Source organism: Corella eumyota, chromosome 5, assembly GCF_963082875.1.
Source record: "Corella eumyota chromosome 5, kaCorEumy4.1, whole genome shotgun sequence".
Taxonomy (NCBI): domain Eukaryota; kingdom Metazoa; phylum Chordata; class Ascidiacea; order Phlebobranchia; family Corellidae; genus Corella; species Corella eumyota.
The window spans coordinates 6,998,909-7,011,079 of record NC_137494.1 but is presented as its reverse complement, the minus strand read 5'-3'; the positions used below and the strand labels follow the sequence as shown (position 1 = coordinate 7,011,079).

Genomic DNA, 12,171 nt, shown 5'->3' with positions numbered 1-12,171 from the left:
TATCAAATAAAATTTGTATTTTAATTTTATTTGTATAACAACAGACCGTACAGAATCGTATTAAGGGTTGCAATATGTGTATTTTCTTATAAATGTTACGGCCTTTAGAAAGAATACTAGTTAAATCTCGTACAAGTTGCCGTAATTTAACGTAACCTAAGGTCACCGCAGTAAATTTACAATGTATTACGTGTAGCGTTTAGGTTGTATTACATCGTCTAGCTAAAAGTTTCGTCAGAATTTTTATTTAAATAGCCACACAGTACAAATCTGAGGTTATTTAAGCTTCGCATTCACTAGACATAGCATGCATTTTAGATTTTATGAGATTTAATTATAAAATTTGTAGGGTAATTACTAATATTAGGTCGTTAATTCGGATATTTATTTCCATTTAATAGGAAAACATTAATATAAAGAATTTTGGCTTACCGTGCCTTTCCTGTGGTAGGCGATTGTTAATGCCACGCCTACAATTTTGACACGCCTACTTTTTAAGCAAACTGTTGTTATGCTTGGTTTGCAAAGCTTTAACTTTGCAAAGCTCTAAAATAAAAATCAAAGTAAGGTCCTCTAAACTAATGCAAATTTTAAAATTAAATATTTAGGTTAAAAGTATTATATTAATAACTGACTCGTTATGATAAACGCCATGTCATATTTTTCTTAGCGGGAAAGTCCCTGTATAAGCACTTGTTGACTTTTTCAAAAAATCGTGATATACCAATGCTAAATATATTTAAGAGTTTACGCCAAATTGTCTAATAATTAGCTGCATTTTAAATAAAAATAGCATATCAACAAACATCTTTTGCCAATCGTTTAAAAATGCTAAAAATTAATTATAATCTTCAAGTATGGAAGTAAATTATAAAATTTAAATAAAAAAACTAATATTTTAAATTGCTTTAAAATGGACCCGCAAGAAAGTAGAAAATGGATAAAACCAACTGTACTGCTTTGTACTTATGGACTATTTAGTTATACTAAGCCTTCTGAACCATTCATTACACCTTATTTAATGGTATGTATATATATCTTGTTGTAAATTGGAAAATCAATTAGTATATATGGGAGTAATTTTTAGATAAATTGACAAAGCTTAAACGCATGTTTAATCAACATGTACAACTTTATTTTTATTAGGTTAATGTAATTTTGTTTTTTGACATTGCACAGTAAATTGGATTTAATTTTTTTAAGATAGTATTAAAAAACAAAATAATATTACTTTTAAAAACAGTGTTTTATGTAACAGGGCCCCGAAAAGAACCTAACAGAAGAGGAAGTGGTTAATGAGATTTATCCTGTATGGACTTACTCATATCTTGCCTTATTATTTCCAATATTTCTGCTAACAGACTATGTCAAGTATAAACCTATTATCATGCTGCAAGGATTGGGGTAATTGGATAGCTACCTAGGCTGTTTCCGCACTAGTTAACACAGTAGCTAGTTTCGTGGAATTTTAATTTTGTATTTGGCAAATTTACAGTATCAGCATAAAACTGTTTTAAAAACATCCTTATTAAAAACAAAAATTCTAAAAAAAGGCTTTAGACTTATACAAATATATGCGCTATATGGAAATATGCTTTTATCTATTTGCTTGACCTAATATTGTATTTTATTTATTTATTACAGCTATATTGCATGTTGGCTTGTTTTGTTATTCGGTCAAGGGGTAGAAGTAATGAAGTTAATGCAATTTTTTTATGCAATTGCCACTTCTTGTGAAATTGGGTATTATTCCTATATATACAGGTAAAAAAAATTCTTTTAAATATTTTGTTAATTTAAAAACAAAATATATATAGGCTACTTGAATAATTTTTTTAATAATTGTGTTTAATCACATTTTTTATTAATATTTTAGGAAATAAATTTAAACACCTATATATACTATATGTATATACTTATATTTTTTAACAAAATTTTATGTTTTTTGTTTTACCTTTTAAAATTCAACAGTATAGTTGATGACACGCATTACCAAAGAGTAACATCATATGTACGTGCCTCCACTTTATTTGGTTTATTTATTGGATCTTTGTTGGCCCAATTGTTAGTATCACTAGCTGATGTAAGCTACTTCTATCTTAATGTTATTTCTCTTGTGAATGTGTCAATAGCCTTTGTTATTTCAATTTTTCTACCCTTGCCAAAAACAACATTGTTTTTTAACCCCAAACACGAAAATTCTCTCAAAACTGCTCAAGGAACTTCCTTTCAATCTGAAAAAGAAGATGTTGCAACAGAAAGCACAGTAAGTTACTGAAACTTTTTTTTTTTTTCAATGGTGTTTTTTGAGTTGATGAAAAAAATACAAGTGTATCTTATTCATTTTTTCCATACCCCAAAAAATGTATTTAGCATTTTTTAATTAGTGTCAGTTTTATTATTTATTGTTGTTTACCTTAAAAACTTAAGCCAATGTTACAGTACCCTCCAAAGGGATTTAAAGAGAATCTTAAACTGTTAATAAAAGATGCATGGAGTTGCTACAGCAATTTAACATTATTGCGCTGGTCTATTTGGTGGGCCTTATCAACCTGTGGTTGGATTCTTGTAGTGAACTACATACAGAATTTATGGGAGTCAATTAACCCAAGTACTGAGAATGATGCACATGTGTTTAACGGAGCAGTTGAAAGTCTAGCTACTGTTCTTGGTAAAAATGTGGATTTAACTAAATCTGATATTAAATGTATTGCGAAAAAATAAAAGTAAATTTTGAATGGGTTATACATGAAACTCAAATAATTTTTTTTTGTACAAGTTAAACTTAAAGACAGTGTATCCATATTATTGCATCCAAAGCATTTTTATATTTATTTACATATTTTAAGTGTTTATTTGATTACACATCAATTTAAGTAATTGCCATTCATGCAAAACAAAAGAAATAATAAGTAAAATAAAACTTTATTTTTGCTAACAACTGAAAATATTATTGTAGTAAGCTTAGAAAGTGTATCAAACTAAACAATTTAAAAATTTAAATAAGTTTTTTAAAACGTTTTTTTTTTAAAGTGCAACATTTATTTTAAAATGTATTTTAAATAGGTGCTCTTGGTGCGATTTCGGTGGGTTACATTAAATTAGATTGGACAAAGTGGGGTGAACTTGCTTTGGGATTGTGTTCACTAATCAAATGCGGAATCCTAGCCATGCTTTATGTTACTACGAACATATGGGTTTCCTATGTGGGCTATGTTATCTTTATATTCTTTTACAACTTTGTGATCACAATAACACAGTGAGTTGTACTTATTTTTTGTATCTCAATTTATTCTTGAAAAAAAAAGTGAATTTTTCATTATATATATATAGTCATGATTTATTAAACATTTTTATTTTCGTTTTGGATAGGCCGGTAATAATTTAACACTGTTTAACTTATTCTTTAATAACAATTTATAAAACCATCGCAGACAGTATAATTTATGACATAAAATTACACTTCAAATAGGTAATAAATACATTAGTAATTAAATAAATGTTTTACATATGTTTTAACAGGTTTCAGATTGCTGTTGGATTAAATACAAAACGATTTGCTCTGGTTTTTGGAATAAATAGTTTCATGGCCTTGTTTCTTAACACAGTCCTCACTGTTATTTTAATTGATCAAGCGGGTTTGGCATTAAATGTCAACGACCAATTTGTGGTGTACAGGTAAACCTATCACATATATATTTAGTAATAAAAATAAATACAGTACTCCTTATGTCAAAATGTCCTTGAATAAAAATGGCTTGCACAATTTTGTTGTCTTTGACATGGTCATATTTTGCTTACTCAAAGTAATTTTGTGATTGCAATGGTAGTTTGTTATTCATCATTAATAAGCCAAAAATAATACTTTGGACCTCTCAACCTTTATAATTGTTAACATGGAAGAACAAATGTGTATTAATGTTTGCCTGGTCCTACCAAATAATTTATTATTTAATTGTTCAAATATTTACTTTTGTAAACCTAACTTTACTTATTTTAATATTAAATTTTAGTAAAATACTTTTTTTATTTTTAGTGGTTACTTTGGACTAGTGGCTTTAATATTTTTGTCCCATGCAACCTATTCTTTATGTTGCACAAATAATACAACAGCAGAAGAACCAGCTCTTGAAGAAAAAACTTTGACTCCAGAAGATCAAGTTAATAATTTAAACACCTGTTTGTAATTTTAACATAATACTAGTTTCACTGTATTTTTAATACGCTGTAAGATAATATTAATTAAAATAATATCGGAACAAAATTTTTGTTACTTACTGTATCTTGCTTTTTTGATTATTTTTGTAACTAACAAATTAAAATCACATTTTTATCCATGACCAAAGCATTGAAATAATTTGTTATGAAAATTCAATGGTTGTAATTATGCCAATATATTATAATATGGCATTTTTTTGCAAATCTGTGTCAAATTTCATGCGAAATTGTAAAAAAATTAGGTTTATAAATTAAATTATTGCAAATTGTACTAAAAATGTGTTATTTTTTTCATATCTATGTTCCACTAACCGTTTTTACCTAATTTGACTATGCAACCAATGTAAAATATGATTTCTTAAAAACTTAAATTATTTACAAAATTAAAATCAATCAAGCATTTTTTTTGTTAGGTTTGTTAGTAAATTCAAATAAAAAAAACAATGGCTTAAATTGAGTCCATAGTGTTTGTTAAACAAGTAACAAGTAGGGGCAATTACAATCTAAAATTTACTTCATTTTTTAAGGCAATTCATTTAACTAAGTTCGGAAGAAAATGGTTTTTTGTTATGCTAGTAATATTTATTTTTGTTATTTATGTGTTCTCATAAAAAAGTTTCATGCTCTTAGGTTAACTGATGCGACATCTGCATTTTGTCATTAGGGAACTCTAAGTTAAAATGCATCAGCCTATAAATACAAATTATGTAATCCGCGCGAATTATTCGTAGCGTTTTCAATATTTTTTATACATTTGTAAATTTGCCAATTATAAGTTAATGTTACTACAATAGTTCGTTATAGTTTAGCCTGTACGGTTGAGCGACCAGGTAGAATGTTTAATTTTGCGTAAGCGCCTGTTTAAAATCTATTTAGAGGTTTAAATTATTTGTAAAAATGGGCAAAGAAGTAATCATCGAGATATCTTGGTTAAGGCCTTTAAAGTTGATTGGCTTGGCAAATTTACTGTGTGGAATTATTTGCTTTATTTTTTCCATGGCACTTCGAGATTGGGTGGTGAGCGACGATTCCACTCAATGCCAAAGATACCTACCGCGAGGTGCCACCCAAGAGTCAATTGACGACATTGAATACGAGTGCCAGGAAGCTGCACAAAGAGGAGGTAAATAATATTAAAAACCTAGTTTTTTCTGTTAGCAAAGTTGCTATTAAGCTAAAATGTAGTGTGTCATTGAATAAAATTTTAGTTTTACCTTTTGTATTCTATTTAGTTTATTTTAAAACTTAATCTACTTTTCCCCGGTAACATTTACTGCTTATTATCTTACAATTCACAATTAAATACAAGTCAACTACAAACAAAGCTATAGCTTTTTTTAAAAAATCACTTTAGTCAATTATTTAATATAATTTTTAAAAATATGGATAATTAATTAATGTTTTATGCCTACAGGTTATGTGTCAGTGGTTTAAGCTCTAATCGTCATTCCGTTTATTGCGACCATAATAGCGTTCATAATTGGCGTCGTAGCTTATTGTAAACGAGAATGGAGATTTATGTACAAAATTGCAGCGATAATTCTTGTTGTTGCAGGTAAGTTATGACTTTTATTTACCATTTATTGTCAATTGTCGTGAGCCAAAATTGTAAGATTCATGGTTTTAGTCAATTGGGTTCTAAGAACTTAATAATGTAGTACCGAATTTTAAGACAACTCAACCCTTCGACAACTTAGCTTTAGACAAACCATTGGAACTTACACCCTTTTTTGGTATATTTTAACAAATTAAACCTTTAAGGGTTAGTTTGTTGTCAGTTTAAGTTGTTCATGGTAAAGTTGTCTTTTAGTAAAATTGACTAGTCGATGTAGTTTTGTAGGATAAAACATTACTAATAAGATTGTCAGGCTACATTTTCACAATTGACTTCAAGTTTTTATTTTTCTTAATAAAATTTTGGTAACTACATAATTCCCCAATTGATTTTTACTTTTAAGTAACGACAATTTACGTTTTTTTTAGCCATTGCAGTGCTGGTTGCAGTCATTCTTTTTCCGATCATGTTTCTCAACGACTTGCCCTTCTACTCGTTTTTTTGGTTTAGCTGGGGTTACGGAATAGCCTGGGCAGCTTTCTGCTTTATTCTAACAGCTGCTATTTTGTTCTTGATAAGCCAGGACAAAAAAGAAATATATCACACCCAAAAGACCATGAATATTTAAGCATGATGTTTTCAAATGCAGTTTTGTAACGAATCCGCCATTTTCTTGTTAAGCTAAGTGTTATCTGTTCCTAATCACGTGTTTACACCTCAAATCACGTGTTTACACCGTTATCTCTATCACGTGGACTGTATCACGTGATTTATTAGTTAAACGTATTGCAATGTATTATATGTAGGATTCGTGGTACAAGCTTGTGAACGATCGTTAGATTAACACTTGTTAAATATATAAAAATATCTAAAAAATGGACCATTGTTTTAAATCATCGTTGTCGATCGAAATCAAGAACGTAGTTGAACAAGAACTACGAGCAATTAAAAGGGAACTATAGCCTATCTGAAAAAAGAATTGGGCTTGAGAACGGTGTGCCAATCACTAGAGCTTAACAGCAACCAAGCGCTAGAAAAATACACAGGTGACACAGACGTTGAGGAATATCTGATAAATTTCAACCTCATAGCAAACGCCAACGGATGGGATGCCAGAAAAAGTGGCTACAGGCTTGCACTTCGTCTATAAGGCAAGGCTGCAAGCATCGTTACGAACTTAGCCGGAAGTGATCGAGCTTTGGTGACAGTTCTAACAGAAAAACTAAGAAAACGTTTTTCTGCCCCAAATTTGAACCGACTTAATGAGCTACATAGAAGAAAACGAGGAGTTAACGAACCTTTAGACGTATTTGCCAGTGACATATTAACTATGATTCAATATTCTCCGATTTATCAAAATTCAAGAAAAGAAGAACTAGAAAAACTGAAACTAAATTGCTTTTTAAATGCAATTAAAAACGACAGTGAGTTGCATTCCGCCATTTATCACACATCACCATCTACAATAGAAAATGCTTTGGAGACGGGGCAGCTCTACGAACAATTGTATAGAGTTGATTTAACCACTAACGGAATATCGCACACTAGATCAAGTGAAGATAGTTCAAAGACGAGCAAGTCAACGATGTCAACGCTGAGGTTATTGCGAAAGCGTTTTTATTGGATTTCAATAAAATCTGATGTTTTTAAATATATTAAAAAGTGTGTTGGTTGCAAGGTAAGGAAAAGAAACCAACATGAAGTATTGCAGCTTTTATTCTCCGGAGAGACCGCTGTGCTTTGTGATAAAATTAAGGTGCAAAATTTACAAAAAGACTCTCGCTTAACTTTTTATAACGTAGAAGCTTAAAAAATCTACGTATTAGATTAAAAAATCAAAGTGGCGAAACAAACCGATGGTAGTAAGCAGAGCACGTTTACATAAACTCTGTTAATATATTTGCGTATTCGTTTTTTTCCCTTTATTACATGTTTTTCTTACTATCGAGAGGGAAAGAGTGTAACGAATCCGCCATTTTTTTGTTTACGCTAAGTGTTATCTGTTCCTAGTCACGTGTTTACACCGTTATCTTTATCACATAATTTATAAGTTAAACGTATTGCAATGTATTATATGTAGGATTCGTGGTACCAGCTGGTAAACGATTGTTTGTGAAGCTTCTCGCAATAAAATACTATAAGATTAAAACGGCTTTCATACAAAAGACTATTAGGCAAATAAACGCCACAGTATCCTGTTATATAACTCCATTCTAAACTCCGTAATATAGACAACAGACTATGGTGTAGGTGCTGCAAAAGCCATAGAGACAATTTTAGAATAAGTTTTAAGAAAGACTTAATTAGTATGAAAATATTAATATATAACCGAATTTATCTGTTCTTTGCCCTTTTTTCTCTAGCAAATCTTTTTTTGTATGTTGTTATTCAGCATAACAATCATTCAAGGTAAGTGCATCAAGTATTGTATAAAAAAATAAACGAAAAGTTATCAGGTAAATATATTAAACTATCTATATCTTTTCACAGTAATACTTTACTTGCTATAACGCCCAGAAGCCAATCCCCCTTGGTGTATGAAGAGTTTCCGAAAATTCAAAACAAAAGCATTAATACAAATACAATTCAAGAGGCCATTCATAAGATACAAGTAAACGCTAAGTTTAATCTAGTCATAGTTATTTTGTTAAGTCAAGGATATTTTGCCGCTTAAAGTTAGTTGTTAAGTTGCTTTTAAATGTATGGTAGTATAAACTAGTTGAACGCTATTCACCGCTATGTGTGGTATACTTAAATCGTTTTACCATAAAATCAGTCGTTACTTATTGGGGGTTATTTGTAGCTCACTACAGTAAACTCGTATAATATATATATATATATATATATATATATAAAAAGAACATGTTATCCAACTAAACAACATTACTAACAAAGTATTTTAAACAAATTGCCACATTTTTTCAGAACCCAACTGATTGCAAATCGGCAAGAAAGGCAATATGTCCTGTAGGACATAAGGACTGCGGGCTTATATGTCAAATTCATTATTATGCAATATGTCTGACAATGTCGGTGACTTCCAACCGAACTTTAGTTTTAGATGCTCCATTTTTATCTCTATACGGAGAAGGACTTTTTCAGCGTGAAACCGAGACTTGTCAACCATACATGCAGCAAGCAATCCAAAATGCAGAGGTACAATGGAATGGTAATTCTCAAATTTTTTTTGCGCTTCGGGATGTTTAGTAAATAAAATACTTGCTAAGCTGAACTAAAATTAATATTTTTATTTTACAGCACAAAACAACACCGAAATCGCAAGCGACCAAAATGTAATTCTAACTTATAATAGAAAACAAACATCACTGTTTGAACCTGGTCATGTGCCTCCCCAAATACTTAATCTATTAGACAAAGACTTCACCGGTGATCCTGCGGTATGGTGGACTGGGCAGATTGTTAAATATTTAATGAGGCCAACCAAAAAGACGCAGGAAGCAATAAAAAATCAAATGAAAATTCTAAATTTCCAACAGCCAATAGTCGGGTGAGTTTATAATGTTTGAAAATATTAAATATAAGATGTTAAATCAACATATTATATTTTTTTAGAATCCATATTAGAAGAACTGACAAAATCCTTAAAGAATCAAAATACCAGTCAAACGACAAGTACATGATACACGTAATAGAGTGGTATGACGAGTACTATTCTAACCCTTTCCATAAAGAACCAAAGTTTAGAAGAGTTTATTTGGCAACTGATGATCCGTCCGCTATAAACGAACTCCGGACAAGGTTAGTTTATTATATTTTATGAGGCTTCATGTTAATTAAAACCGAAGAAAATTTAATTGAAAGTCTACATATTTCTAAAGAACAAACCTAAAAACAGATTTATCTGTTTTGTGTACATCATAAAACAAACTTTTGAGCTAAATTGTCATCTAGTTAAGTTTTCCAAGGCAGAGTTTTTTTTAGGTATATAACCAGTCATTATTTTAAGCTTACAAACGCAGTAAAACTATAATCAAGGTATTATAAATTTTACAATAACATATTTATAAATATTTTAATGCTCGATTTTATAGCTATCCAGACTACGAATTTATTTACGACGATCATAATATCAAGAATGCTCAAGTTCATAAAAGAAATTCGTTTAACGGATCGTTGGCAATCACCTTAGATGTGTTCTTATTATCGGAATGCGATTACATTGTTTGTACATATACATCTAATGTAAGTAGATCATTGTTTTTCTAAATGTCAACAAATACTTAACAAATTTAGTACATCTTGTAACATTTAAAATATTATTATTTCATAAGGAAATATGCCCAAAAACTGACAATGTATTTATCTAGCAAGGATAAACTTAAACAGGTATATCAAATGTGATTTGACAAACACAAATTTAAGACCTGTTCTCTGTGTCTATGTGCAGATTGGCCGTTTACTTTACGAAATGATGCACCTCAAACACAACGACCCAGAATCACGTATTTTATCGATTGACGCAGACTATCAGTTCGCTGGTTCTTATTCGCGCATCTATCAAGCTATTGAACAACATAAAAAAGAAACGGAAAACGAACTGGAAATGGAAGTTGGTGATAGATTAACTTCGAAAGTTAAATATGCAAAACCTCATTACTTGTATGGGGAGAACCAGCGCACAAAATTGAACGGGTTCTATCCAATTTCGAAAGTTAAAACAATTGATGTTGCTTTATATCAAGTGGTGCGTTTCCAATCTGACTGACCGAACTTCAATTTATATTTAGTTCACGGTATCATCTGTTTTATTTTTATTTTAAGCTGTTGTGCTTACATATTTTTATTTTCTTCGCATTCGCATTTTTTAGATTTTAATTTAATAGCCAAGAATTTTTTTTCGAAAAAGAGATGAAATAAAAAAATCTTTCTGAATATCTCTTAATATTTGTAACAATACCACTATGTAAACCAATATTTAACTAGATTTATTTGATGAATAAAATATGGTATGGAATTATTTGATTATTTTTAACATAAATTTTTATAAATAAAAAAAGATATGCATAAACATTAACTAAGAATATTACAAACCTTTGATTTTTAATAAACAAACAAGAATTTATATATATAACACAAACAAAAACTAATATTTAACCCAGTTTTAAGTTAGTAATATTAGGATATAAATAATAGTAAATTTTAAATTCCTAAAATTGATTTTTGATTTTTATTAAATAAACAAAAATTATTTTTCTAATATGTTTTTTAACTACTTATATAAACCAGCATTTAAATATAACAAACAAACAAGAATTATTTTTTATTTCATTTTCGAATTATAAATATTATAAGATATAACCGACCAAAATTTTAAAAATTAATAACAACCTTTAAATTTTAATAAACAAACACCTATTAATAAGTAATTAGTGATAATTAAATGTCGTAAATAGGAGGTTTGCGATTCGTTGGGATAATAATAAACATACTAAAAATTTAGAACTTTTAGTTTTAAAGAACAAAAGTAATCGTCTTTCAAAATTCTGACTAGAAAGAATAAAAACAACTAGATTTATTTGATAAATAAAAAATGGTTCGAAATTATTTGATTATTTTTAAAATTATTCTTTATTGTGAATAAATTTTTGCATAAACATTACTTAATTAAAAATAATACCTGAACTAATTAAGCAAATATTATGTATACCTTTTTGTAATTATTAGACTAAAAAATTAAATTTTTTTATTATTCTGCGCTTTAATAACAGTCCCTAAATTTTATTTAATAAACAAGCTATTTAATATGAAAAACATACCAAAATTAATTTTTTAACTTGTTTTTATTTAACTAATATCATGATATACAATTGACTAAGATTTAAAAAAATAAAAACAACTTTTAAATTTCAATAAACAAATACCTATTACTCGGTAATTAGTTATAAAAATTAAAATTTTAATTTATTTTTGAGTTACCAATATCATGATATATACAATTGACCAGATTTAAAAAATTAATAACAATCGTTAAATTTTACTAAATAAACACCTATTAATTTGTAATAAGTGATAAAAATTAAAATTTTATTTCATTTTTGAGTTACTAATATCATGATATTCAAGTGACAAAAATTTGAAAAATTAACAACAACCTTAAATTTTTAATAAACAAACAAGCATATAAATATAATAAACAAACTAAAATTAAATTTTTAATCCATTTTTGATTTATTAATATTATGATATATAACTGACCATATTTTATCAAAATAATAACGATCCCTAAATTTTAATAAACAAACATCCATTAATTACTAATAAGTAATATTTAAATTACCAAAATAGGAGGATTGAAACACGATATAATAATAAACAACATACTAAAATTTCAGAACTGCTAATGTTTTAGAACAAAAGTTATTTTAACTCAAAATTTA

General features: G+C 28.6%; 3 protein-coding genes across 4 annotated transcripts; all 3 read left to right on the top strand.

The window, feature by feature from the left end:
- Positions 1–281: 281 nt before the first annotated feature.
- On the top strand, positions 282–4,550 carry LOC145751831 (thiamine transporter 2-like). Of its 2 annotated transcripts, none has more exons than XM_082567949.1 (8): positions 282–1,024; positions 1,259–1,404; positions 1,645–1,764; positions 1,972–2,266; positions 2,443–2,671; positions 3,067–3,259; positions 3,523–3,678; positions 4,037–4,550. In XM_082567949.1, the coding sequence occupies exons 1-8, from the start codon at positions 914–916 to the stop codon at positions 4,185–4,187; spliced, it is 1,401 nt and encodes a 466-aa protein (XP_082424075.1). In that variant the 5' UTR covers positions 282–913; the 3' UTR covers positions 4,188–4,550. The 2 variants fall into 2 exon arrangements, with proteins under 2 accessions (XP_082424075.1, XP_082424074.1); XM_082567948.1 differs by having other exon boundaries at positions 2,431–2,671.
- A 552-nt stretch (positions 4,551–5,102) lies between these two features.
- On the top strand, positions 5,103–6,475 carry LOC145753064 (uncharacterized). The gene is made up of 3 exons (XM_082569454.1): positions 5,103–5,341; positions 5,633–5,773; positions 6,202–6,475. The coding sequence occupies exons 1-2, from the start codon at positions 5,116–5,118 to the stop codon at positions 5,650–5,652; spliced, it is 246 nt and encodes an 81-aa protein (XP_082425580.1). The 5' UTR covers positions 5,103–5,115; the 3' UTR covers positions 5,653–5,773; positions 6,202–6,475.
- Positions 6,476–7,976: 1,501 nt separating this feature from the next.
- On the top strand, positions 7,977–10,616 carry LOC145753100 (alpha-(1,6)-fucosyltransferase-like). The gene is made up of 7 exons (XM_082569490.1): positions 7,977–8,182; positions 8,264–8,384; positions 8,699–8,942; positions 9,032–9,281; positions 9,347–9,532; positions 9,826–9,976; positions 10,182–10,616. The coding sequence occupies exons 1-7, from the start codon at positions 8,082–8,084 to the stop codon at positions 10,497–10,499; spliced, it is 1,371 nt and encodes a 456-aa protein (XP_082425616.1). The 5' UTR covers positions 7,977–8,081; the 3' UTR covers positions 10,500–10,616.
- The last annotated feature ends 1,555 nt before the right edge of the window (positions 10,617–12,171 follow it).